This window comes from Phalacrocorax aristotelis, chromosome 1 (genome assembly GCF_949628215.1).
Source record: "Phalacrocorax aristotelis chromosome 1, bGulAri2.1, whole genome shotgun sequence".
NCBI classification, from domain to species: Eukaryota; Metazoa; Chordata; class Aves; order Suliformes; family Phalacrocoracidae; genus Phalacrocorax; species Phalacrocorax aristotelis.
The window spans coordinates 155,113,737-155,140,097 of NC_134276.1; the positions used below are offsets into that span (position 1 = coordinate 155,113,737).

The 26,361-nt window shown below is 47.3% G+C and overlaps 2 protein-coding genes across 4 annotated transcripts in view; one reads left to right on the forward strand and one right to left on the reverse strand.

Annotated features, from left to right (window-relative positions):
* Window positions 1-1,769: 1,769 nt before the first annotated feature.
* Window positions 1,770-13,564, reverse strand: ADCK2 (aarF domain containing kinase 2). The gene is made up of 8 exons (XM_075117148.1): window positions 12,583-13,564; window positions 11,719-11,865; window positions 10,611-10,739; window positions 9,846-9,941; window positions 7,606-7,857; window positions 4,766-4,894; window positions 4,124-4,177; window positions 1,770-2,917 (listed from the first exon to the last, which is right to left on the reverse strand). Exons 1-8 carry the CDS (start codon window positions 13,498-13,500, stop codon window positions 2,774-2,776), a joined length of 1,869 nt encoding a protein of 622 aa, XP_074973249.1. The 5' UTR covers window positions 13,501-13,564; the 3' UTR covers window positions 1,770-2,773.
* Window positions 13,565-15,311: 1,747 nt separating this feature from the next.
* DENND2A (DENN domain containing 2A) overlaps window positions 15,312-26,361 on the forward strand; it is a 61,537-nt gene continuing 50,487 nt past the window's right edge. For 2 of the 3 annotated variants that reach the window (XM_075117185.1, XM_075117214.1), the window contains exon 1: window positions 15,312-15,484. The gene's annotated coding sequence lies outside the window, so the exon portion shown is untranslated. Of the gene's footprint in view, window positions 15,485-20,543; window positions 20,677-26,361 lie in introns of those variants that run through there. The other variant, XM_075117195.1, reaches the window with a different exon arrangement.

Genomic DNA, 26,361 nt, shown 5'->3' on the forward strand with positions numbered 1-26,361 from the left:
GGACAAGCTACCGGCTTCTCCCCTCCCCTGAAAGGAAAGGGTAAGGCACAGCGAGAGACTGTTTTCTGCAACAGGAGAGAAGAGGCTTTTCAATGAGCGGAGGTGCTTTCACTCACAGAGGGGAGGAGGAGGTTACGGGTGTCACATCGGAAGTGCTGTTCCTCTTCCTCATCATCAGAGGTATAAAATGCAGCAGCTGTGTCACAGAGAATGCTGTTACCAGCTTTGGGTGGCCAGAACGTAACTGTTCTTTTCATGTGGATATTTAGAAAAGGAGAACAGATGTGGCCCAATTTATTTGCTGGAACACAGAGCTATATCGAAGGATGTTCTTATTTTACACAAAATTATGCTAAAGTATATATAACATTTGTGATACCTTGTTTTAAGCAATACCTAGAACCAAACTAGGTGCAAAATTTACATGTTGTTGCCTGACATTCTGTGTATATTTAGAAACATGTTACACATCTTCTGACACATCACTAAGCAAAAGCATAAGTATTATAAAAATCCCCCCCCCCTTTTAAAGGAACACAGCACCATGATAACAGAAGGTTAAAAAACACCAGAACAAAACAAAACCTAAAACCCAAACCACAAATTAAGAAAACTTGTAAAAGGGAGCTTCTTTGAAATTCTGCCAAATCTTTTGAATGGCCAGCAATTTCTTAGCATTAAGTCTCTGACTGTGCTCCTCCAGGGATAAACGAGAAGCTGTGCCTTCAGCTTTAACTGTCCTTCTGGGGAAAGCTGAGTCTGTCATCCAGATGTTTATAAACCATTCTAAGGCCTTAATAGCTAAAAGGGGTATTTGTAACTTTAGGATTCATTATGTGCATGAACTATCATGACATTTTTTCTTAAAAAAAAAGGAAAAGGAAAGAAAGGTGAAGCTATATATGACGAGAAAACTTTGACTTCTTTTGTTTATTTGTTTAAATTAAGGTCTGAAAAAAATTACAACTTGCTGCATATATGGAAACTACATGTGGAGCAGAGTTTTGCATTTTAGACATGGAATTCTATCATTTGGTTTAAGCTCTGCCTAGCCTCCGGGAAAGTCAACTGAAATTTGCTGAACAAGAACATGGGTGGCTGTGCCCATGACCTGCAGGACTGATGGACTGGGCCCAGGCTGTGTGTACCGCCAGTACTGTGCCTGGCACCTCCTCTGCCCAGCTGGGTGGAAATGGGGGGGTGGGGCATGCACACTACCAAGGTAAAAGGGGTGCTGGCAGCACATGGAGGTTTTCTTTACTTTGAAGCTGGGGGTTGCTCACTTTTCTTCTTTTTTGAGTTCTCTTACACAAAATAATGAGCTAGTTAGTACAACAATGTGCCTGGTTACGAGTTTAAGCTTTCAGAAACAAGCCTAAAACTTAAAAGATATTAAACTTTACTGCTGCTTTTTTCCTTAAGCATTTGGAAATGGAAAAGTAATGATTAAAGTACATGAAATATACTGAGCAGGCTCCATTTATATGTCATTAATCATTATTTTATAGTCACCATGAAACAGCTGATTGGCTGCTTATGTACTTTCTCTTCACTGCTCAAGCATCTGAAAACAGGCCACTGCAGACACCCTGTGCTCCTGCAGTGTCACATATAGCACACCTGGGAATATACTTAGTATTACAGTATTTCCAGCCATTCACAGACTGTGTTTCTTATTTTACGTATGTTATGGCTGCATATTTAATACAGCCATAAAATAATTTTAATACTATTATTAAAATAGCTGACTGTAAAAGCCACAGATGATCTAGCTCTTTAGCTGGCTTTATTTAATTTTAAACATTCACAATGTGTTTTTCCATCTATTAGGAAAATGATTGAACTCCTTGTGTTGCAAACTAGTGGAAACAAAACCCAAGAATTTGCATATTGGTTAAGGTTTTGAGTTGACTAGGGTGTAACTAGGGGAGCAGGGGGGAGGCTAGTAGGAAGGAAGCACACAGAGGGAAAAGATAAAAATAATCTTGTTTAAACTTCAGAAAAAGAAACCCAAACCCTAAGACCAGTACAAATTTTCCTAAAGTTTTTTTAATTATGGAATTAGCTTTTCTGCCTTGGCAAATATTTTCTTCCACTGTTTATAATCCAAACTCTTATAGTATTGTGCTAGAATACAGAAGTTTGAAGAAAAAAAAAACCCAACCACATCGACTGGTCTGTTTTTGTGATTGAAAACGACTAAGCACAGACCACTCCATGCAGCATCTCAGGACACTTCCACAGTAAAAGTAGAAGTTAAAAGTACAAAAGACGAAAAAGTTTATTGGCTTTTTTCGGCCTGAATTAGTTGATTGAGTGGTGTTAGAACATCATTTCTCATAATACAGTGACACATAAGTCAGTAAATTAAATATTTAACCTGATCTATTTTAAATGAGACTTGATCAATGAACATCTTTTTAAAATCTTTAGACCAGTAAGACTGCTTTTCTCATCAGGCTGCAGTGATCCTGCGCACCTAAACTACATGATACATCAGTTTAAAAACTACCAGAACACATTAGCTCTTAGAACTGTGTAATGAGTCAGAACTCTCCCATTGTGCAAAGTCTTCCTGGTTTCTGGAACAGACCTTCTAACTCATCCCATGCCTGGTGCTTGGCTGAAACAACTGAAGGCAGCACTAATGGAGAGTAACCATGGCACGGCACATCCCCAAGATACACGACTTCTCACCTTCAGCCTCTTTCTCAGTTGGCTCGCAGACAGCATCGGTAACACTGTGCAGCGAGCGGGCAGCAGCCCCAGGAGTCTACTTGAGGACAGAAGCTGCAGTTTTGATGAGCAGTGGTTTAGCTGCCTCTAGGATGTCCAGTTCAGGGTCCAGTGAACGACCGAGACCTTCCAGAACCATGATGGCAAAGATGATGGAAGCAAAATTGCTCTCGAGCTTCACCTAGAACCACAAGAGACTAAATGGACTCAGCAGACCTTATTTTCTTCTGAGCTCATTCCACAGAGGTAACAGCACTAGCTAAGCCGAGAGGCAAGGGAAGAGGCTGGGGAGGGCATCACACATCTGAAACTACACTGCAACTATGGCAGCAGTCCCAAAAATAAGGCAACAGTTTCAGGCTAAGTGCCCTAACAGAGCCCGAGAGGTTGTTTTTCAGTTCCAAGAAAGGGAGTGGAATTTTTTTCCTTCCATACTGGAATAGCAGGAGCTTAGGAGTGCTCAACATTGCTAATGCAGTTATAAGCTGCAGTAGTATCCAACATACTTGAATACGTGCACTTGCATAAGGGGGAGCTTACCTCCTCACGGCCACAAGAGACCCCCGCAGATCACAGAGGGAACGATCCTCTGCTCTGCACATGAAAAAACTACTCCCGAATTCTCAGCCAGGCACCAGGATTGTTTCAAGGCATACCATGGCATTAAGAATTCACAGCATTGGAAGAACTTGCTTTGTAAGGGCCTAAATTACATTTGATGTTATTAGACACCAGCTTAACGAGGCTTACTGACAAAAACCTCTAACTAAGGAATGTTTGGAGGGACCCTTTGCAGGCTGGGCAGCCCTGTGGCTGACAACCTTCTCACCTCTAGTTCAGGCTACCATAGCTCTATTGATTTCCAAAGTTGCTTACGACTGTGGAAACTTGTCCCCCAAAAACTATCAGTTATGAGAAGGAATCTGTCCTGTGAACGTCTCACTTTTGAGGCCTCTAACAAACCAGTAAAATGGGCGAGTGCCGTTATATAACCCCATATTGAAACAGAGGTCCAGGGAAGAAAGCTTGCAATGATATACAAGAGGAACATAGATTAGATTTCATTTTCTGCTTATAAGGGACTATAAAAAAAAGAAGACAGAAAAAACCCCTATGTTACAGAAATATTTCTTTTAGTAAATAATATCAACCATTAAATGCAGTTTTAAGACAAAACCCAACAAAAGAGAAATTGGTCTTGCTACGGTATGTATCGGGACCCAAGAAACAGCACGCCTGCCACACTTGGGTGCATTCCTGCAGTCCCCCTCCTAGGAGTTCATTTCAGAAGTCAGACCCCCTCCTTGTCAGCCCTTTATGTTCCCAGTAGTTCTCCCTCCCCACATGAACATCTAGCTGTTGAAGGCAGACAGTGACAAGGTCTCACCTTATGGGTCATCAGTAGTTTAAAGACATTGGAGAGGAGGTTTGCCACCTGAAGCTGGAATACAGAAGGAGACATGAACAACTGATCAAAAAACTGTGGCCAAGAGCAACCGAAGTGACAGGCAGGGTTCTTCTAAGTGTTTGTTAGCATTTGGTTCTGGTGGTGGGGACAAGATTATTGGGCTGACAACAGCCAAAGTCAAGGTATGATGCCCACCTCCACCCTGCCTGGGCTAAGGAGTTCAGCTGTGACCCATGGTTCTGCTTAACTTGCCAGCCCAGGAAGGCTGAGAACATCTGACCTCACAGAGTACATAACATGCATTAATTTGCTCACTGAATTACCCAAGCTAGCCTCAGCTAACACCAGCTGTAACACCAGCCTCAGCAATTCTGTACAGGGAGCTGCCAATCATAGAGCTTTAAAAAGAAAATGAAACCTACACCAAACACATGCTTTTTTTTTAATTAGGAGGAAATAAGTAAGGATTTTATGGACTTCTGCTGCACCTGAGAGACTAAAAGCGCCCGGTCCAAGTTGATAGTGCTGACAAAATCAGAGCTGGCCTTTCCACATGGATCATTCTGAAAGCCAAGTTGCACTGAATTACAGTTAAGTGGGGGGGGGGCACTGTGCACTTGCCTTTCCTAGGGCAATGGTGTTCCCCCGGACCTTGGTCACTAGTTCCGCCATCTCAGCTTTGAATCGCTCGATATCCTGGCACTGGTTAGCACGGGCGTGATGAAGGATCAGTTCTGCCACCCTCTCCCCCTGTGAAACAAGTTGAAAAGGAGAGTCAGAACCTGATCACTGGTGCCAGCAGACCTCCAGGTAGCTGCACGTCATTGTCCCTAGAAGGGCTCTGCTGCAAAGGTCCCTGCAGGAGGCACACTGCAGGGAGAACCCCCAGCACCATACTTTCCTGTTCCAGCAACAGAGACCCAACGAATCAACAGAAGCAGGTACAGGAAGAGCAGAAGTGGTCCAAAAATCTTAGCTGATACCTGGCAAAAGCCTGCTTATTTTTCTTGCAGGTCTTGTAGGGTAGAACACAACAAAGACATCTCTCAGGCAGTCAGGAGAAGTTTTGGGGGTGCGGGCGGGAAACCCCACAGGACTGGCATTTTCTTCTTAGCAGAGGAGACACTGGTGTAAAGAAGGTCATCTATTAACCTCCCTTATGGGCTAGGTCCAACCCTCCATTTGCAAACTGCAGAGGAGGAGTGAGCTGATTCTACTCCAGCAGATGCTTGGTGAGAAAGGCAGGGAGCCATATTCAAGCTTGTGAGAGGCTTTATAGCTGCCCTTGGAAGATGTGTCTAACAGCAATGTACAGAGCCAGAGACGCCAGGTTTGGCAACAAGACGGTATAGAAGCTTTTCACCTGTAGATCATGAATTACAGCCAGCCTGAGCCATGAAGGATTTGCAATCAAATGTTTAATGGTTCTATGATTCCATGAACTGCAGAGTTGGAAAAGACCTCTAGGATCAGCAAGTCCAACCGTCAATGCAACACCACCATGCCTCCTAAACCATGTCCTGAAGTGCCATGTTACACATCTTTTAAATACCTCCAGGGATGGTGACTCCACCACCTCTCTGGGCAGCCTCTTCCAGTGCCTGACCACTCTTTCAGTAATAATATTTTCCTAATATCCAATCTAAACCTCCCCTGCAGCAACCTGAGGCCATTTCTTCTCATCCTATCACTAGTGATTTGGGAGAAGAGACCAACACTCGCCTCGCTACAGCCTCCTTTCAGGTAGTTGTAGAGAGCAATAAGGTCTCCCCTCAGCCTCCTCTTCTCCAGACTCAACTACCCCAGTTCACTCAGCCATTCCTCATAAGACTTGTTCTCCAGACCCTTCACCAGCTTCGCTGCCCCTCTCCGGACACGCTCCAGCACCTCAATGTCCCTCTTGTACTGAGGGGCCCAAAACTGAACACAATACTCAAGGTGCGGCCTCACCAGTGCCGAGTACAGGGGCACTATCACCTCCCTGCTCTTGCTGGCCACGCTATTCCTGATACAGGCCAGGATGCTCTTGGCCTTCTTGGGCACCCGGGCACACTGCCGGCTCATGTTCAGCCGGCTGTCAACCAGCACCCCCAGGCAGCTTTCCTCCAGGCAGCTCTCCAGCCACTCTTCCCCAAGTCTGTAGCGTTGCATGGGGTTGTTGTGACCCAAGTGCAGGACCCGGCACTTGGCCTTGTTAAACGCCATACAATTGACTTTGGCCCATCGATCCAACCTGTCCAGATCCCTCTGCAGAGCCTTCCTACCCTCAAGCACATCAACACTCTTGCCCAATTTGGTGTCATCTGCAAACTTACTGAGGGTGCACTCGATCCCCTCATCCAGATCATTGATAAAGATATTAAACAAGACTGGCCCTGGGGAACCCCACTTGTGACCAGCCTCCAACTGGATTTAGCTCCATTCACCACAGCTCTCTGGGCTCAGCCATCCAGCCAGTTTTTTTTAGCAGCGAAGAGTACACCTGTCCAAGCCATGAGCTGCCAGCTTCTCTAGGAAGATGCTGTGGGAGACAGTGTCAAAGGCTTTACTGAAGTCCAGGTAGACAACATCCACAGCCTTTCCCTCATCCACTAGGTGGGTCACCAGGTCATAGAAGGAGATCAGGTTTTTAAGGTTTTGGGTTTTTTTATTTAAGTTTTGGCTTAGTAGCCAAGAATTACATCTGGCAGCACAGGATGAGCCTGAATACACAATTTAGCACCGACTGCTTGGTACGCTTCAGCAGATTAAACAGACCAAGTTAAAACATGTCCCTCTTAAGATATGCTGCCGAGCCATCCAACCCACAGCTGAGAAACAGCAACATGCAAGTATGATGCTGGCTCTCAGAATGAACAGGAGACATCAGCACTGGATTCTCTAATCCATCTGAGAGTGTGTTTTTAAAAAGTGGGAAGGAGGATAAAGTAGTTCCCCTTACAGGGAGGAACTTGATAGAGGACAGATCCCCCCACCCACACCTGTTTTGCTTCCTCTTCCCTACAGATGCTGACACAACAGCAAAATGGAAGATGGCATATGGGCTTTCCAGCAGCAAGGCTGCAGAAGGGGACATGTGTGGAAGACCAAGATGTTAATCCATTCCCTCCTCTTTAGCAAAATCTGGCAGATTCTGCAGTTGTCTCTGAAATTGAAGCAGCTCCCAGGCAGTCCTAACTTGCATCAGAAGCACTCCTAACCAGGGAGTGGCAGTCAATGTTTCCCGTTTAACACCTCCCTTTTCCTGGGCCACTCAGTTTGCTCCACTCTGACAGCCTCTTTGCTGTAGCTGAACATCTTAGCTGTACCAGACACAGGGTTCCATGCTAGCAAGTCTCCTCTCCCCTCTTAGGGAGGATTGTAAGGGGAAGTAGAGAGAAAACTATCATTTTGGCCATCAGACTCTTTGGCCGTTTCCCTTCCTCAGCCTCAACTCCACAGCCCCACGACAGACACCTCACCTGGCCCTGGACCACAGCCGTGAAAACCGCCCGGAAGTTCTGCATGTCGGCACTCTGCAGCTCTGCCACGATCCCCGCATCCAGCAGCACCAGGCAGAGCCGCCTGAGGGGTGGCTGCACTTCCACCACGAGCGTGTCACACAGGTCCACGATAGCCGTCTGCTCCTTGCAGCTGGTGCTGACATGGGCCGTGCCTTGAACCAGGATGTTCCCAGGGTGCAGGTCAGCATGGACAAAGTTGTCAACAAAGACCTAGAGGATGGACAAGTCTTAGAGCAGCTCATTCCAACCAAAACTCTCAGGCAAGTAGCAGAGGTTCATTTCTCATCTGTTCTCATCTCATCTGTTTGCTGTCATTACTCATGTGCATCACCCCAGGCAGCAACACAGCAAATGGCTTCTGCTGGAGACCAGCTGTGCTGAAATGGCATGGGTGCTACTCATTCTAGCGGAGTTGGCAGAGCTCTGGGAAGCAATGTAGTTTGTTTCCTAGAGGTTAGGTAGGACAGCCAGGAGTCCTAGCAGGGAACAGTAGTGCCCTTTGGCAATTAACCCTAAACCAGATGCATGCTGGTGGGCCTTGGCAAAGAGTAGTGCAGTAAGAACAGGCCATTTGCCGTTCAGTGGCGTGGGTTATAGAGAATAGTTAAGTTTGTCTGGTCTGGGACATCAGCCCCCACTACAATTGTATTGGAAACTGAGAAGAACAAAAGAGAAGAAGAAACAACTGTATGCAGCACTTCTCTGTTCTGCTAGCCGTTAGTAGGAGAAAGGACTAGCAAAAGGGCAAGCACAAGGTAGTACTTCCCCACTAACTGTCCTGGCAACCTGAGACTGCAGGACTTCCTGCTCCAAGGAGGTTTTCTTTGTATTTGATGGATTTCTCCTACACATTTGTCCAATTGCCATGTAAATAATTAGAGCTGTGTGAAAAAGGGAGATTTTTTTTTTTTTTAAGGTTTTACCTTAAAAGCAACGTCTGATAATTTTATGTCCTCATTGTTCTGAGAAGCCATACACAATAGATCCATATTCACTCTCATGTACCCATGACTGCGTATGTATCTCTGTCATAAGCTACTCTCATTTCTCTGCTCTCCAGAGTTATGGGTCCAAAATATTTCACCATTCCTCTATGGAAGCCATTCCATACCAGTAATCATCCTGGCTGCCTTCCTCTTTTAGTTCTATTACAGCCCTTGAAATGGAGGGTTCTGGCCAGCAAGGGACTAGGTCTGCACAGAGTATTCAAGAAACAGGTATTTTGTTTTTCTTACAGGCATTATGTTGTTCCTTTGCTCTTTAATTCTTTTCTACTCCTAAAATTTGGGTGGTTTGCCTTACTCCTAACCACCAAATCTAATGTTAGCATAAAACTATTATAGCCCCACCATTGCTTTTCTGAGCAGTAAAAGCTATTTCAGAGTCAGCCACACTAAATGGAGTCAAAACTGCAGGCCTCACCAACGCCCTAGCATGATGTTGCAGTTATCAACTGAATTTTACCTGACACTTGCTGCCCACGCACTCAGTACAGTGAGGCTCTTTTGCAACTCTTCCCTGCCAGTTCTCATGGCTTCTCACAAGCCAACTATGTCACCTCCCAACACTCCTTTCCATATCATTTGTGATTATTTCAACCACAAAAGAACAAGACAGCCAGAAGCTGAATCTGGCCAAGTTTGTTTTCTTTACTCCATATTTAGTTCTTCCTTAAAAAACGGCAGTTTAGGAGGAGGGGTCAATAAATTAAGAAACTAGCTAGCTGTTTTCCCTGTGAGTTGCGTCCATAGTCTCTGCAGAGAGCATATTTACTAATTACATTCACTTTATAGCACTTGGGCAATATGTGAATATTCATTAAATGGATTAGTGTGTTTCCCAAGTAATGCACTGATCAAGTTGCATTGGAGACCCTGCTGTGTGCAAGCAGATCACACTTATGCAGTGGAAGAAGCTCCATGTCAAAGTGTACAGTAGTGGTGTATCCAAGCCAGGCTTTACTCAGACCTTGTGTTACACCTCATGTGAGGTGCAGACCCTCCCTCTCACAGTTCAGGAGCTACACAGTATCCTAATAACCTGAGTCCTGGGTTACTGCAAGATACCCATCATCCACGGGCTGGCTGCAAAAGGCATGGCTCTGTCTTTCAGTCTTTTAGCCATATTGTCTTATTACCCCAGCTGAATAGCTTCTGCAGGAAAGCAACCTGCACTTCCAGCCTCAGCCAAGTGCCTACCATCTTTAGCAGCATGTCCATGCCCATCTTTGCAAGTCTCTGCCTCAGCTCCGTGGCAATCTCTGCATGCAGGTAGTGCGAAATAGGCTCACTCTCCTGAAATAAAGACAGAACTGGAGTCAAACACACCCTGTGTCCCACCTTCAAACACACATTTACCTAGGTGCTAAGAGTTGAGGGAAGGCAATAACAAGATCCTAGGAAGGACCAGCTTGATAGAGGTTGTACCTAATGTGATGGAGAACACGAGAAGCAAGGATTTGTTCTTTGTAAAGAGGGTGTGATATAGCCTGGGGCAGAAATACTCTTGCCAGGGTCACATGCACAAAAACTAAGACAGAGTAGCTTTGGTCTGTGACTCAAACATCCACAAGGGAAGTGAGGCAAGCATCAGAAAGTGTCAGATTGCTGAGCTCCTTGCTTTGACCCACCACACAGGAGAGGTGAAGCGTGGTGTTGGTTTGCAAAGCACAGGCAAGCACATGGTGGCTGGACACACTGCCGGTCCGCTTGGTTTCAGGCCAAATGTTCACTTCTCTATGGAGTTGTCTGACACTTGTCTTCTGGGATGCACTGCTTACAAAAAGAGTGGAAGAAACACTGAGAAGGGCACCAATCTCAAAGCAAATACGAGAAAAGCATCCTTCTGCCTCTGATTGCTTCCTCTCAAAAAAACCCAAAACAAAAACACCCAACCACCATGGCATGTTCTCCTAAGGTCCTTCTCACTGCTACACCACCACTCCCAGACCCTGCAATTCTTACCTCAAATGTTTCCACTAGAACATCTGTCGTTACCAAAGGCCGAAGGGGAGTTGGAAACTTCACAAAATCGACATCTAGGAAATTTTGTCGGAAGCGCTCCAGATTTCTGGCTTCATAGCGTAAATCAATCTCATGGAAAAAAAAAAGAAAAAGCATGTTAGAAACTAGACTCAATTAGAATTAGATCTTCAGGATCCTGCATGAGGATATGACTGCACTCAATACCAACAAAACTAGTCAGAAAGCCAGAATGAAAACAAAATAGTGGTGCTTCTTACATGCTTACAGCTTTCCTGATGGCAGAGTAGAGTAACAGACTGGGTAATGGATGGCCCACAACCCAGCACCTTCAAAATACGTCCGACTTACTATAGGCATCATGTCGCAAAAAAAGACCAGGGCTGCATTATTTTCAAGGGTAAGACAGATCTTGAACCAAAGCTTACCATCCGAATAGCAAGGCAGGCAGAGAGGGTAGGAGAACTGCAGCCCTAGCCTCACTTTACAGATAGGCAGCCATAGCAGGAAGAAATTTAATATAACATACAAAATAATCCACTGTGCAAAGTCCTGGCCCTAGCTCTTCAGTGGTCCAGTGCCTCGACACAAGGGCATCTCTCCCGCCCACCGCCACTGCTCGAGGAGGGAGGATAACCTTGCCTCACCTCCCTCATCTGGCAATGGGAAATATCCCAGGAATAATTCTTGTTCTTTCAGAGAAATGAAAGAAAATTGCAACAAGCCTATCAGATGCTCTCCCAATCCTCAGTCTTCAGTGCATCCACCGAAAGCTCTGCCAGACTAAACAGGTACTAATGACCTTAGGACTGCAACTATGACTAACTAGCTATTCGCTACAAAACATACTTAAAGTCTAAAAAAGATTTTTAAATCTAATAAGGATTAGTAAATTTTTTCATTGCTTTGCTTTTTTACTCTGAGCATATAAGCTTTCCTACAGTAACATTACATGACTGATTAGAATAAAGAACAAGCAAGCCTTCATCTAACCCTTTAAAAAGTAGCGGTATGACAGGATTAGAGCAACCAGTATCAAGACGAAGAGCAGTTTTGTTTCAGCAAATGGGGACCATGGCATGGCATGCACCTGCTGAATCATAAGCTTCTCAAACTCCTCCACAATCTCCGTCAAACTGAGCCACTTGAATCCAGGGAGAAGTCCAATGATGTGGCTACCCATCTTCATGAGAAACAGATCCATCTGGACTTGGTGGACTAGCCCAGGGTGCAGGACCTGCGCAAGAATGAACAGTGGCAAGATTAACGCCCCAAACGCTGTAAAAAGGATGGTCCATTTCAATCAGCTAAAGTGATGCATTCCAAATAGACAGAACCCAGCCTACAAAACTGGAAGCTAACAAGGCTTCCCTATCTAGTCCTCAGGCAAATTCACGTTTTACCATGGGTTAAGCTGTAGAGAAGCACATTATAACTTTCAAAAGGAATATGTCTGTGCTGGAGCCTAGAGTCTCACCCAATGCCATTTTCCATTGCTTTAGCACTCCCACCCTCTCTGTGCCATGCAGTACTGACTAGTATTTGGAACGGCTCAAGTGTAAGATTTCTTTAAATAAGCTTTGCTGGAAAGAACTTATCTGTTCCAGGTTTCTTCATGTGAGGAGAGAAGGGCTTTCATTTTCCAGAAGGTGAAACCAAGCTTAATATTAAACTGGAGCCTTGCAGGCATTTCTGATATCCACATGCCTAGTCAAAGGTGCCATAGAGAGTATGTGTACTTGAGCTTTCTGGGCTGGGAAGAGGTGGGGCTACCTGAAGTCCAGATTGCAGCTGGCTGGAACCAAAGCACTGAGAAAAGGCACCAAGAAAGATGAGCATCACTCCTCTCTACCTGGCCCTAGCCAGCTACTCATCTCCATGGGAATTAAAGTCTGATCGGTCTTGTCCAGCACGCTCCATTTTCACATATCTACTGGCCAGATGTATGACTTACTTTAATGGCTACAGGCGTGAGATATCTGGCTGATGAAGGACTTGCATTCAGGAGTGGCTTGGCCATCTGGTCCATAAGGGATATCCCACTCATATGATCTCCCTGGGAGCAGTCTGCTGGGCTCAGCTCCTCCCTGCTCCTCTCATCCCGCATCTCCTGGCTCTTCCTCCTCCTCAGCCACCTGAGAAGGCCTTTAAAGCCTGACACTTCCCACGCTTCAAAAGCAGACCGTAACTCTGAGCGTTGCACTAGCTCCTTGGCCTGGGAGCCAGCAATAGCCGTGAGGTCAGCATATGCTTTATACACCTGGGCAACACAGCCCGAGCCAACTGGCTCCCGGCTTTGGAACTTGAGGATGCCCGTCCAGTCCTCGCCAAAGGCCTTCCTCAGGAGCTCATCAGTGTGGCCCCATGGGTGCGGGCTCACCTCAACGTGCAGCTTGGAAAACTCATCACAGAAGGCCTCGGAGAAGAGGTCCCTCCGGGTGCTGGCCCACTGGCCCAGTTTGACGCAGGTGGGGCCAGCAGCCTCGGCCGCCCTCCGCAGCAGCCGCAGCCACAGGGCTCCCAGGCCGGGCCACAGGCGGCTCAGCGGGTAGAGGAGCAGCAGGGGCCCGAAGCGCAGCAGCAACCCGCAGGCCCGCACACCCAACCGGAGTACCAGACCCAAACGCTGCAGCAACCCCTGGGGCGGACGCTCCTGGCCGCGCTCCCCTACCCACACCGGCTCCCGCTGTCCCGGCCTCTCCTTCCAACCGGCCCCAGCGGGCACCGCCAAGGCCACCGCGACCCAGCGCCCGGCACGCAGCCCGCCGCGCCCCGCGATCGCCCAACCGGACAGCGACCCCCTCGCCCCAGCGGCCCGACCGAGGAGGGGACGCGGGAGCGGCAGCAGCCGCACGGCGCCGCCCGCCACCATCGCCCGCCCGCCGCCGTTAACGGCCACTAACAGCCGCCCCGGTGTCGGTGGGGGGAGTAGGGGAGCGGAGCCAGCCAATCAGCGCCGGCGGGCTATGGCGGCCCGCCCCTTAAAGGAACAGAGCGCGAGCATCGAAGGAACGTGCGATGTTTCTCAGCCGCCTCACAGATGGCGGCTGAGCCCCGTGGGGGGGAAAGCTTGACTGAGCTGTAGTGTCCTAGGTAGGGGCGGCCCCTCAGACTATGCCAGAGGAGGACAAAAAGCCCCTTCCCTCTTGTCACCAGGTGCTCGCAGGGACACGGTGCATGGTGACAAGAGGGAAAGTGCTCACACTTTCGCTTGACGTCTCCATCCACTTTGACAGCTGAGGTGAGCTCTTGCCATCTTGGTTTTGAGCCTGCGTCGGTTTGGACCAGTGTGGTGGATCAAGCTGCAGGTGAAACACAGAGGTTACTTCAGCCATCGCAAGGTGGCAGCTGCCTCTCCTTTTTTTTCCACAACAACCGAAATTGGCAATGACCTTTTTATTTTTAAGCAAAAGCTGAGGCTTTCTAGCAGTAGCCTGGTGCTGGTAGGTGAAGTGTGGTGATTATTAGTGATTTCCTTAGCAGGGCATTAATGAAATGGCCAGTACTTTGAGTAACGGAAGTATCAGAGGGCATGTCATGGTGCATCGCTACTAGAAAAAAACATTAAAAGGAAAAGTCTGCTGAGGTGATGATGGTATTTCAGTTGAGATGCTGAGTTGTTTCGTCTTCCAGGCTTGCTCTGTACCCTGGGCTTTCTGCCCCGCAGAGAGGCTGGTGTTGGTAGCGTCAGGTCTCCTGCTTAGTCCCGAGTCAGCTGGCAATGTATCAATCTCCTTCCTAATTCCAGGCCTACAGAGGGTTGCTCATTTCCTTCGCAAAGGACACGTGCCCTTTATAAATCGAAACTAATGAACCCGCTGCCGAGGATGCAGCTGACGACCACAGCATCCACCTCTCCCTTTTGGGAGCTTTTGTGTATGTGACCGCAGCTTGTCACAGTGCGTGTTTTAGAGGACAGCCACCGCAAAGGTGATGCTGAGCTCGTGTCGCCATCACAGCTGTTCAGCAAAGCTACCGTCTTGTGCAGGGAGGCTTTGGGCTGGCAGCTGTGGCTTTTCACACTGGGAGTTCGGTTGGTTCCCAGCTTTGGGTGTCTGTTACTGACTGCGTATTTCTACTCAGAGGAAAAAAAATAAATTCCCTTTCTGATATTTTTAATGTACCCTGGAAACCAAAAACCTGTAGGAAGAATTAATCCACTTTCTAACCCGGATCCCTCCCTCGCTTTAATGGGTGGCTCAGATCTGACCAAGTAAAACCCTGTCCCAGCAGGGAGCTGGATTGCTGCCCTGCGCAGGTGAGCAGGTCGGCTGATGGAAATTGTTTCGCAGCCTTGCGGCTCTCCTGGCCAGCTGCTTTCTCATGAAGTGCTTGCGAGCCGATCAGGCACCGTCACAGTTACCAGGACCCTGTTGGAGTAACTGGTGCCGTTTTGGCAGCAAGAAGGGACTTTCTGCTTCCCCTCGGATATTTCTGTTTGCAACCAGAAAGGCGTCTTGTTCACATATCTTTTAACTTCTGGCCTTGCCACAGGCTGGACCCTCCACCTCCGTGCGTCCCCCTCCCCACCTCCGTGACCCCCCACCTCCGCACACGCCCCCGCCCCAGCCCTGCCGACCGCCCCACGGCCGCTGGGGGAGGCCGGCCGGCAGCCCAGCACGCCGCGCTCCCCCGAGCGGAGGGGCGGTCGCGGTTGATGGGGCGGGGCTCCCGGCGGAGGACGGCCGGGGCCGGGGCCGGTGCCGGCGGGGGGCGGCGGCAGCGGCGCGGCGCTGCATGGCGCGGCGGGCGGGGAGCCCCCATCCGCGCGTCCGCACGCCGCCAGCCCGGCGCCGGGCGCCGCCGCCGTCATGCCGGGGCACGGCCCCCCAACCCCGCCGCCGCCGCCGAGGAAGGTAGGGGGTCGCAGAGGAGGCCCGTGGTGGGGGTTACCGGGGGAGAGCGGGCAGAGGGACCGGGAGGCAGCCTCCGGCAGACCGCGCGTCTCCCGGGGCGCCGGGGATCGATGCCGCTCCAAACAATTGCTAATTCTTTTTTTCCCCTTTAGCCCCCAGATTGGCTTTTCTTCCCCCGGTAACGCGTTTAGCTGTAGAGACGGAAACCGGGGGGCGTGAGCCGAACCCCCCTCTCGCACACACACCCTCCCGGCCGCTGAGGGCACGGCCGCTCGCCCCCGCCGCTTTCCCGCCGGGCCGGGGAGCGGTGCCTCTCCCGCCGTCCCCGCCCGGTGCGGGCGGGAGAAGAGCCGAGGGGCGCGGGGCGGGCGACGGCCGCGTTGAGGAACAGCCGGCCCGAGTGAGTGGCTCGGGAGGGACGGGGTGGAGGAGCCGCGGCAGCCCCGCCGCCCAGCGTGAGGCCCCGGCTGGACTCAGCCCTGCCTCGGTCTCCCGCAACAGGAAAGAGGGAAACGCTGAGCAAATTCTGTGGGGGAAGCCCCGGGCACTACCGGAGCAGGCAGCAAAGTCCCCTTCGGTTTCAGCAAAGCCTGGATTCTCTCCATGATCTTAGCTTTGGGTTTTTTTTGTCTTTCTGCGTTGAATAGCCTGCTTTTCTCTTGCTTTGCCCTTGGCAGGAGGAAACGTCCGCACTCGGGTGCTGCCCATAACAGGGTGACACTTCTGTCTCCCACTTGGAGAGTGTTCACCTGTCCCAAGGCAAGAAACACCCACTCACCTTCCTGTTGTGGTACCCAGGGACAATGGGTGCTAATGGATTAGGCACAGGGTCGGGGGGAAACACAGCTGGGAAGGGAATGAGGAAGAATTTACAGCTGTCTGCTGCCTTGGTCCCAGGGTGTCAAATGCAAACTGGAGGGTAAACTGTGCAAGGTGCATTTGGGATGCTGTCAGAGGGATTGGTTTTATGAGTCTCCAAGAAGCCTGGCTGGCTCTTGATGCTCGGTACTGGAAAAGGGGTGGTCTAGTGGAGACTGAGCCTTTCTGACTGCTTGGGGCGGCACTGGAGCGTCACAGGAGCAGGTCATAAGGGCTAAGCACAGGGTGCTTAATCCCGCTCTTTACGAAGAGTGCAGTTTGTTTCCTGGCCCGGTCAGCATGTTGTATGGGAGCTGTTCCTCACCCTGAGGTATTCCCGGCCACCTTTGCTCTTGCCATTCAGGCAGAGTTGTTGCTTTTGGAGAGGAGCATCTCCAGTGCAGAGCTCAGCCAGGAGGATAAAGAGAAGGGCAGAGGGTTTTCCATGGAGCTTCATTTGCTACTGGGAGGGGAGCTGCTGGTGTTGCTGGTGGATTAAAAAGCTATTTTTCTGTGTTGGCTGCCACTTTACTGACCGCTCATTCTTGGTGTGTGGTAGCAAAGTCCAATAAAGTGTACTGGCTCTGTTTCTGAACCACCAGAAAGGGAGTCGTTACTGCATCCTGCCAGAGGAAAGGAATGCGTTTCCTCGACCCTTGTGTTGTATTCTGAATTGTTGTCATCAGGGTAGTGTCTGTGGGTTTGGTGGTTGTTGTTTTTTGGGTTTTATTTTGTGTGGTTAGGTTTTTTAAAATAATCCAAAGAGTGTTTCAGCATGTGAGAATGGGTATCTACCACATTGGGATGGTCTTGGAAACAACTGAAAACTCTTAAGGATGGAAATGAGAGGAAAGCCACAGGATTTCCCAGGGTAATATAGCATCTCTTTGAGAAACGGAAGAGAAAACACTGAAAACAAAGGGCGCTGGAGCGACCCAGAATGTAAAAAGCAGGCTAAAGATTTATGGCTCAGCTGGGACCTCTCTTTGCCTATGGGTGAGAAGGTTGTGTGCTGAAGCCTGGGCTGGCCTGTGGCACATCCCCAACCTGACAGCCCACGCAGAAGTTGCTCCCTGTTCATCAACTCAGATCCCCAAGCACGATCCTCCTTGCAGACCACAAGTGCATGTGGAGTGTCCCCAAGTGATGCTTTCAGTGGTGTCTGCAGCTCGCTGCCTTGGGAAATCTTTTAGGACATTTTGTCTGCAGAGACAGCCACGTGATGCTCTCTGTTCTCCAAAAACAAGAAGGACATTTAGATCCTTTGTCAAGCCCTTACAATATGCTTGTCTTTCTGCCATGCCTGGTGTATTTACATGTTAGAAATGTTCATTTTGACAAGGAGATGATAAAGACGATGTAAGCTGCAAGGCTGTGGTCTTCAGAAGTGATCTTAACTGAGTAGAAGCTTTTCCACTGAGTAATTCTGAATATCAGCCATAATAGCTAATTCATATGGACGGGAGTTAAACCCTCTGTTTTGCTGGGTGCTCTGGGGGCACAGAAGCAAATGCAAGCCTTGTCCCAAGTTTAAGAAATTCTCCAATCAGATCTTCATGCAACAGAGCCACAAAACATGGGGAGATGCTGGGTATTTCAGAAGTGCCTGGTAAGTGTTGTGTTCTTTTGGATCCCCCTGAATGCATCATACAAGGCAGCTGGTTCTCTCTTCTTTTTGTAGCACCTGATGTTTATTTCCTGACTGGAACTGTGCTGCTTCTTTCTAAGTGGAGGCCAGACCAAGGGGAGAAAAGACTCTGTAGTGCAGCGTTAAGCCTATGAGAGAGGGGAAGAACCTCTCTTAAGCTCTTGTTGAGGCTGGTTAATTTTGATGATCAGCTCTCTTAGGCATCCAGAGCTAGGTTATAAGCTCTTTAGGGAAGCATTTTTTAGCGGAAGGATTTAAGTACTAGTGGCTGATATGCCTGCTGGCAGGATCCCAAGAGCAGGCTGGAAGAGGCCTCTAGTATGAAGGAAATGCTGAAATAGGGCTTTTAATGAACTTGCATAGCAGTTCCTTAAGGACTGAGAAGACACTCCACAGGGAAGAAGGGAGTGGGATGTAGCTAGAAAGAAATTCCTTGTTGCATTTGAGTTCTGACAGTAAATGAGTAAGCCTGGTATTGCCTAGATACAGCTCAAATAACACTGCATCTGAGGGGTACTGATTTGTGTACACTGTTTTTACCTAGACAAGGCTGGAGAAAGAGACAATGTTTTCTTGGTCGTAGCTCTGAAGAGCAACGGAAAGGACAATAGCACGCTTATCTTGCTTATGGGATTTTTCTCTGATTTTCACCTCTAGGCGGCTTTCCTAACTACTAGAAATGAAAGTAAAGGCTGAAATGTGTGAATGTGCATGCCATTTGGTGGTAGTTTCAGCCCAGGTTTTAGTAAAGACTGCTTTCATTCTCCATGTCCATGGTCAGCCTTGTGAACAACATATGGTTAAACTCCTGGCTTCATGAAAGCCGTGCTTTTGAAATGTAGCCTGCCGCAGGGACCTTGGGTGATCTTGGCGTTGGATGCCTAAGACAAAGAAGCTAGAGTCCCTGGAGCTGCTGACCCTCTACAGCCTGGGTTTTCAACCCAGGACCATGTCCTTGGGTGGAAGCCTGGCACAGGACAGGCTGAGGACCAGTTCAAGGTCTCTGTTGTCAGTATGACGCTGAAAGTCATCATCACTATCTTACATAAGTAAATACTTGAGGCTCTATAGGCCAGTCCTGTGCAAGATCTGTCCCAAATTTTACATGCTTCACCACCTAATTGGGCCAATGTGCTCTGTGTCTGTAGACATAGGACTGATTAAGTGAAAGTCATAAGTCCCCAGTCTGGTTCCTGACTGGAGCAATGGACGCTTGCCTGCTGCTCACATGAGTCTTCACCAGTTCATGTCTTTTAATGAGCCAGAAGCTCAGTGGGAACTCATAGCATAGAGCCTGCAGTGAAACACCTTTGGGGCTCTGCCATCGTGACGGTCCTGTCCCGCCTGTGCTGAGACAGCTCTGAGCAGCTCTGAACCATGTGGTTCCAGTCTGTCACCATTGCAGTTGCCAACAGAGGTTGTGCTTTTGGGATTATCCTGGTGTGATGGCCAGGGTAGTCCTATGCTGAAAGCTCCTGGGTTTGTACTGGTCTAAAAATGTGCATTGCCTAAAAATCTGGTGGTCAAATGTGGGGTGCCATGCATGTGTGACAAAGAACCCAAAAGGGGGATCATGAGACATCTTCCTTGCAAGAAGTTTGAAACACTAGGACTCATTTCTTTAATGCAGATAACATGTATTGAGAACCTTATTTCTGTCTTTTCTGCAAGTAGCACTGTCCCACAGTAAAGTTGAGGGGAAGTCAAATGTAATTGGAAAGATAGAAGCTCGAAAGAGTAATGTCCTGCTGGAGCGAACACTGTGAGTGCTGGTAGACTCTCCATCCTTTGTTTCACTGCTTCTTCCCCTCCCCAGGTTAGGAAAACCAGCTGCAGCTGGCATACTGTTAGTTCCAGGATCTAGCAGGGCAGATTCAGTAGTTACAGTGGTCATTAAAGGTCAGTTTTTACTAATTAAACTTGTTAGGAGTTAGTACATCTTGAGGCTGCCTGGTACATTTCCAGTGAGGTCATCATCCCACTGCTGGAACGCTGCCAGCCAGGTGTGCTTGGGTTCTTTTTGGATTTCTTTACTCAGTCGCTTGTGCAAACGAGAATTTGGCTTGAATGTTACCTGTTATAACCTTTATGTGCTGTTACATGTAGTCCTTTGAACGTGAGACATGTCTGTGTCGGCCATCTGATGAGCAACTCCTGGGCAGCTGGGGTAGAGCCTCAGGTTGCTCATCAGGAGCAGGGGGGCCAGGAGAGGAGGTGGGTGCCCTGTGGCCAGGCTGCCGTGTTCAGCCTGTGCAGGAGTCACAGGTCCTTAGTCCTGCAGCCAAAGCTCTTGTGCAGCCCTGTGCTCCAGGGCTGGGAACCTGCAGTGTTTATGCAGTGAAAGGGAGCAGAAGATGGCTTTTCCTGAGCGCTGCCTTTGCCCATACATGTGCTGGCCCAGAGCCAGGATGGAAACTCTGTCCTCATGAGCAGAGAGGGAGAGAGAGATGGGAGGGGCGAGAGACGGAGGGGCCCAGAAGCAGAGGGAGTTAAAATAAAAACACCAACCCATGCAGAGAAAAGCTTCTAACAGATGGGCCCGGCCGTCCCTAGGGTTCTTCGTGCAGTTGGCTTCACGTGCGGTGCTGACGAGGTCTCATCTAGGAGTGTGGATATGGGACATGGATCATTTTGAAATGCGTGATGGAAGATCAGAGTAAAAAGCAAAAGGAAGGAAGCTAGGCAGGTAAGTTAGCTGTTAATCAGCTCTATCTGTGATGCCTGAAGTGGGGTTTGTGAGTTGCTGCTGGTGCTGTGCCATTAACAAGGCAGAAGCTGTGGCACGAGCTGTTGGAGGGGCATTACTTTGTTTTCAACTGTGGCATCCTTTAAGTGCAGCAGGTCTCATCTCATATCCTCTGTAAAATAGTATCGCTAATGCTGATGGAGGTTTGTGTCACTGTTCATGTTCTTTCTAGCACACACAGAGCAGAGAGCTATTGATCTCGATTGAGATTAGTGTAAAGATAGGTTCTGCAAGTTGATGCTGGCAGCTGTATTTTCATATGCCTGGCTCCTCTTTAGGCATCATAGTGAGTAATCAGGTTTGCTGAACAGTTCAGCACAGGGGGTGCCAACCTTTCTTGGAAGGGTCTTTCCTTGTTAGGTATCTGTGCAGGAGACTCTGCCTGGCAGAAAATCTGGTTTCGGAGAAGCAGTCAGAAAAGCTTGGCTCTGAGATCGTTTGAAAATTTGGCCCAGACACTTAAAATGTTGAGTGTCGATGATGGTTAGGGGCAGCTTGAGTGAGGAAAGGTGCCACCTCACTTGGAAGTGGACAAAAGAGTTTTGGGTGGGACGCTGCCAGGCACGGAGGCTCGTGATCCTGCAGATTCCTGAGAGCAGGTGGCTCCCGACCAAGTTCAGGCATGTTAAGTTGTGTTTCCAGAAACTTACTGGGGACTCCAGCAATCTACCAGAGAGGCTGTTTCAGGGGGCAAGGACTTACTGCTCTTTGTAACCAGAATTATTTTAAATGGCTAGATGCTCTGCATTTTAATTAAATTTCCCTTTGGGAATCAAAGTGGTGAAGTGTTTCTGTAACCCTGCTGCACTTAAATATTCTGTACAGTGGCCCCAGTTTGGCAAATCGTTTAAGCAGGCATGTCAGTCTAAGTGCACACTTAAATCCACGCAGCAGAGCACTTTGGCTCCCAGTGCAGTACATCATTCCTGCTCAGGGAAGTCCGTACAGGACTTCATGCATTGCAAGCTTCAATCTAATTGAAGATAGTGGTCTTTGAGCATAGGCTTAAAATTAAACACCTGCTTAGGTGTTTTCGTCATCATGAGTGGTCTCTGACACACCCAGTTGTATTATGTAGAATCATTTTATATTAGCGATGTCCTTGAACATTGCTTTCGTCTTAATATCCTGTGAGACTTCTTGCCAAGTGCTTGCTGACAAGCCGTGTTACTGTGAGCAGTTCAGGTGAGATGCTGTCACAGCCCTGGTATTTTACTAGCATTGCAAATAGGCATGCATATGTGAATGATTAAATCAACCCATCAGGGTGTCATCTGGAGAGAAACAAATGCAGAGCTTGCTTTGCAGGCAGGGGGAGGATGAGAACACCCTCTGTAATTTTTGCTGAAAGCTTTTCCCCTCTGCAGATGTGCAGCTGCTGAAGTTCTGTGCCAAAAGCTGTCTGTGACCTACAGAGCTGGGGAACACGCACACATCTGTTTGCAGAGGAGAGCAGTGAAGGGGCTCGGGTCTCCTGTCCTAGGGGATTATGTTCTTGTGATAGATAGCACTGACTGTTGTAGAGGGAAAAGGCAAATTTCACAGGGCACTGTAAGCACGCGTAATAAATAGGAGTTTGCTTGCCAGTGTCAGCCAAACACCACCTTGCTGGATTAAAAACGAAAGGAGCTCCCAGAGACTTTTCAGACTATTGGAGCTTTTTCTTTAAAGATGTTCAGCCCTCTGCCCCCCCGAAGATGGATATGTTTTCCACATAAAAAAATACAACATGTTTGAGCTGCAAAGCATGCTGTGAATATAGGCTTCACCTTTTCTTTTAGGTAAGAGTTGAGTCTTGGGTTACCTAGAGCTCAGTGTGGCACAGTAGCAAAGGGAAATAAATGCCTCTTAGCAAAATCAAGAAGGGAGTCTTCTCTGGCATATGTAGCACTTCAGAAACCAACATCTGGACAAAAACAGACCCTGAGGCATCCTCCACAGTCTACTGCAGTCCATTGAAGCTTTTCCATGAGTTCAGGGAGCTTGCCATCAGGCTGCAATTGAGAATCTGTTTTTCCCTGCCTTGACATGGTAGGCTGTATGTGCAGCAATCTGTAGTCAAATTCTGCAAGAGAATTCCTCACTGAAGAGATGTGTAAGGTACTGAGCTTTTTCCAGATAACATAAGAAGCCCTTATCTAGCTGGCTGCCATTTTTCAGCTCTGTCAAACTCGAAGAGAGGACTGAGAGGTTTTCTACTGGGAAACCAACACATGGTAACTGATTGTTGCATCAGATTTCTGTCTCTGTACCCTGAGATTACTATAAGTGACTCCAGGTTGAAGTTTCGCCATTGTGTCACCTCTCACATACAACAATCCTGTACTTGTGTTGGTGAAGGATACTGATGGCTGTTGCCTCTTAGCCTGTGCTAAAGCTTGCCCCATCGGTATCCTCTTGTTTGTGCAATAGGAAACTTTACTTGTAGGATGGTTTAGTGTACACAGATTTGGTGGGAAACAAAGGTTTCCCCTGTTAAATCCCTACACTAGTCAGAGAAAGACACTTTTGGGTGTGTTTCAAGGAAAAACAGGATCGTCTCTAAAAGGCACAAATTTCATAAAATGTTGTCAGAATTTTATGAGGGTTTTCTTTTTAAACTAACTTATTCTGTCACATAATACATTGCTTCATGTCCCACTTGCTTAACGTTCACTTGCATGGGGTAGAATTATTTTTCTGATCCAAAGGAACCTGGGAACATTATCAGAAACAGAGGAGTTGCCCTGTCAGAGCAGTGAAGGACTTCATCTCTGACCAGCGATCACTGCAGGAATAAAAATTCTAGCTTTTCTGGTCTTCAAACCAAACTATTCACATATGCTGATGCCAGTCCCTCTGCTCATTCATGCTCAAGGTGGCCTTCCATTCGATTTTTATGATTATTATTGTTAGCAGAATAGAATAGAATATTTCAGTTGGAAGGGACCTACAATGATCATCTAGTCCAACTGCCTGATCACATCAGGGCTGACCAAAAGTTAAAGCATGTTGTTAGGGGCATTGTCCAAATGCCTCTTAAACACTCACAGGCTTGAGGCATCAACCACCTCTCTAGGAAGCCTGTTCCAGTGTTTGACCACCCTTTCGGTAAAGAAGTGCTTCCTAATATCCAGTCTAAACCTCCCCTGGCGCAGCTTTGGACCATTTTCATGTGTCCTATCATTGGACACCAGACAGAGGAGCTCAACACCTCCCTCTCCACTTCCCCTCCTCAGGAAGCCATAGAGAGCAGTGAGATCACCTCTCAGCCTCCTTTTCTCCAAACTAGACAATCCCAAAGTCCTCAGCTGCTCTTCATAGGACATGCCTTCCAGCCCTGTCACCAGCTTGGTTGCCCTCCTGTGGAAGCATTCAGCAGTGGTATTTTATTTTCACTTCAGGTTCCTGTTAAAGATCGGCTTTTTGAAAAATCAAGCCTGACCTTGGATTACATTGATTTTTAATTCTTTCTATTTTTAAGTAAAAGAATTTTTTAAAAAAGCCTGGAAAGAGGTAATCACCAACTCATTCTTTTTTCCTGAGGGACTTAAGAAGTTCAGCCACCTCACTGTCTGTTGCACATATAACTTTTTTAATTCTTTTTTAAACTTATGAACAATATTTTGCAATAGAGGAGGTTTTGAAATGACTTATCATGAAATCCTTGAATGCAGAATTAAGCAGAAGATTGTATAATGCAACTTCCCTTTAGTTGTTTCACAGAGTCGGCATAACTTGGTGATACACTGATGAAGCACAGTGAGATGTACGTGGATGAGATCACCAGAAAAACAAGGTGGTGTCAACTGTCATTGCTCCATTAACTTTAGCTAAGCAATGACCTGGAGGTGAGGTTCAGGGCTTTTTGGTGCTTTGGAGGAAATTTTGTGGTATTTCTTTTTCAGTTTTGTGGTCGAATAAAAAATTCTATAGCTATTTGGAGAAAGGTGACAGGGTAGCCCTATCTGTTCCCTTCCCTCCTTTTTTCCCTTCAAAAAAAAAAAACAACAACCCAGTGGGAAGGAGGGGGAGCCTAAACAAAGTGTTTCAGCTCCTTTTGAAGGGAAGGCTTCATACACACCCCTACCCAATCTAGCTAAATTTTGGTAGGTAATGTGATTTCAAAATAAAGAACGTGACTCTTGTATGCCTCCTTCACATTACATCATACATTTTCTTGAAAGTTTCTTTCTTTTTTTCTAAACACTGAATTTAGATTGAGCTTGGCAAAAATTTTCAGTTGTTCGGAAACTGTAATTTACTCATCCAGCAACACTCAAACCTGTTTGTGATTTATGGAAATTGAATTGCTGAGATATGCTTCTGTACTTCAGGCATGTGAGTGGGAGGCACCTTGCCCAGATAAATTAGTTTCTGGACCCTTTCTGGTCAGGTAAGAGAAACAGGCACTTCTACAGTACAGTTCAGAGTTTGTGAGATACCTGCCTCGGGAAGAGAGAGTACTTCTAGAGCACAAATTACCTCTTGTGGGTATTAAAGAGGCTAAAAGAGTAGCTTCCATGTGGACATCAAGGGTTAGCTGAGATGGATCGGCTCATTGTTCCAGTTTAGTTCCTGTATAGAAAATTACATTGATCTGAGGTATCTGAGAGCATATTTGCCATATAAACTGCTTACTCTTAGCTCAGTGTACAAGATTTTGAAAAGTCAGTCTTGCCAAACATATGACCAGAGGCAGGACTGATTTCTTATTCATCAACATTTTTACCTGTCATCAAAAGTCAGATTCATGTGAAGGAAATCTAAGGAAAAGTGGTTTGTTTTATATAACTATTTACATCATGATGCATCTCTAATATTCCTTTTGCTTGGGAAGGCGTATAAGCAAAAATAACTTATTTCTAACCTATTTCTAGTGCCGAAATTTCTCCTCTGTCATCTTTTTCTTTTTTAATATGTATTCAGTGAACCTACTTGGAGAAGTGGATGACAGATTTTTATTAAGTAAATGCTATCCAATCTGAACGTTTAAGTTACTACATGTGGAAGAGATAGGAAGAAGAACGCCTACTTGAATGCCAAACATTTTTCTTACCAGCCAAGAAGTAAATCAAGTATAGCATTACATAACTCTTCTTGCGCCTCTTCTAATTGAAGAAAATGTTTCGGGAATTTCCCCTAAAAGATCAAGTTTAGGTTTAGTTTGCCAGTAATGTCTGTAGACATTCTCTTCTCAATGAAGAAAATCAGATCATTATCAACAGATCCGTTGTATTCAGCCATGGATAATTAAGACCACATAGTGCAGCTTCTACCTTTGCATAAAGAAGGTAGTTCTGGTGAGGCATATCTGCCTAACTGGCCTGTTCATAGGGTATCGAATCTAGAGAATATGTGCATTTAGTTGTTAAAACCAGAGTCTTCTGCAGGGAGAAAAACATTTATGGAGAGCCTCTTTCCTGAGCCAGACCTTTAGAGCTGAGTGTGTAATGCTGGTATTTTTGGGGTGGGGGACGGTGGGAACTTCACAAAGGAATCTGTGTATCATCAGGGTATTGTACTGGGTGGGTCACCTGTCTCCTAGCGCTGGTCATCTACTGCGGGAGGCCTCCTCTCTCACCCTGCAGGAAACCTTTGTGTTCTTTTTACATCGCATGCAAAGCTGTAAGACTCACCCCCTCT

Coding starts and splice junctions, on each gene's coding strand:
- ADCK2 (XM_075117148.1), bottom strand. CDS start 13,500: ATGGTGGCGGGCGGCGCCGTGCGGCTGCTGCCGCTCCCGCGTCCCCTC. Junction 11,866..12,582: donor TCACGCCTGTAGCCATTAAA/GTAAGTCATACA, acceptor ATTCTTGCGCAG/GTCCTGCACCCTGGGCTAGT. Junction 10,740..11,718: donor AGAAGCTTATGATTCAGCAG/GTGCATGCCATG, acceptor TTTTTCCATGAG/ATTGATTTACGCTATGAAGC.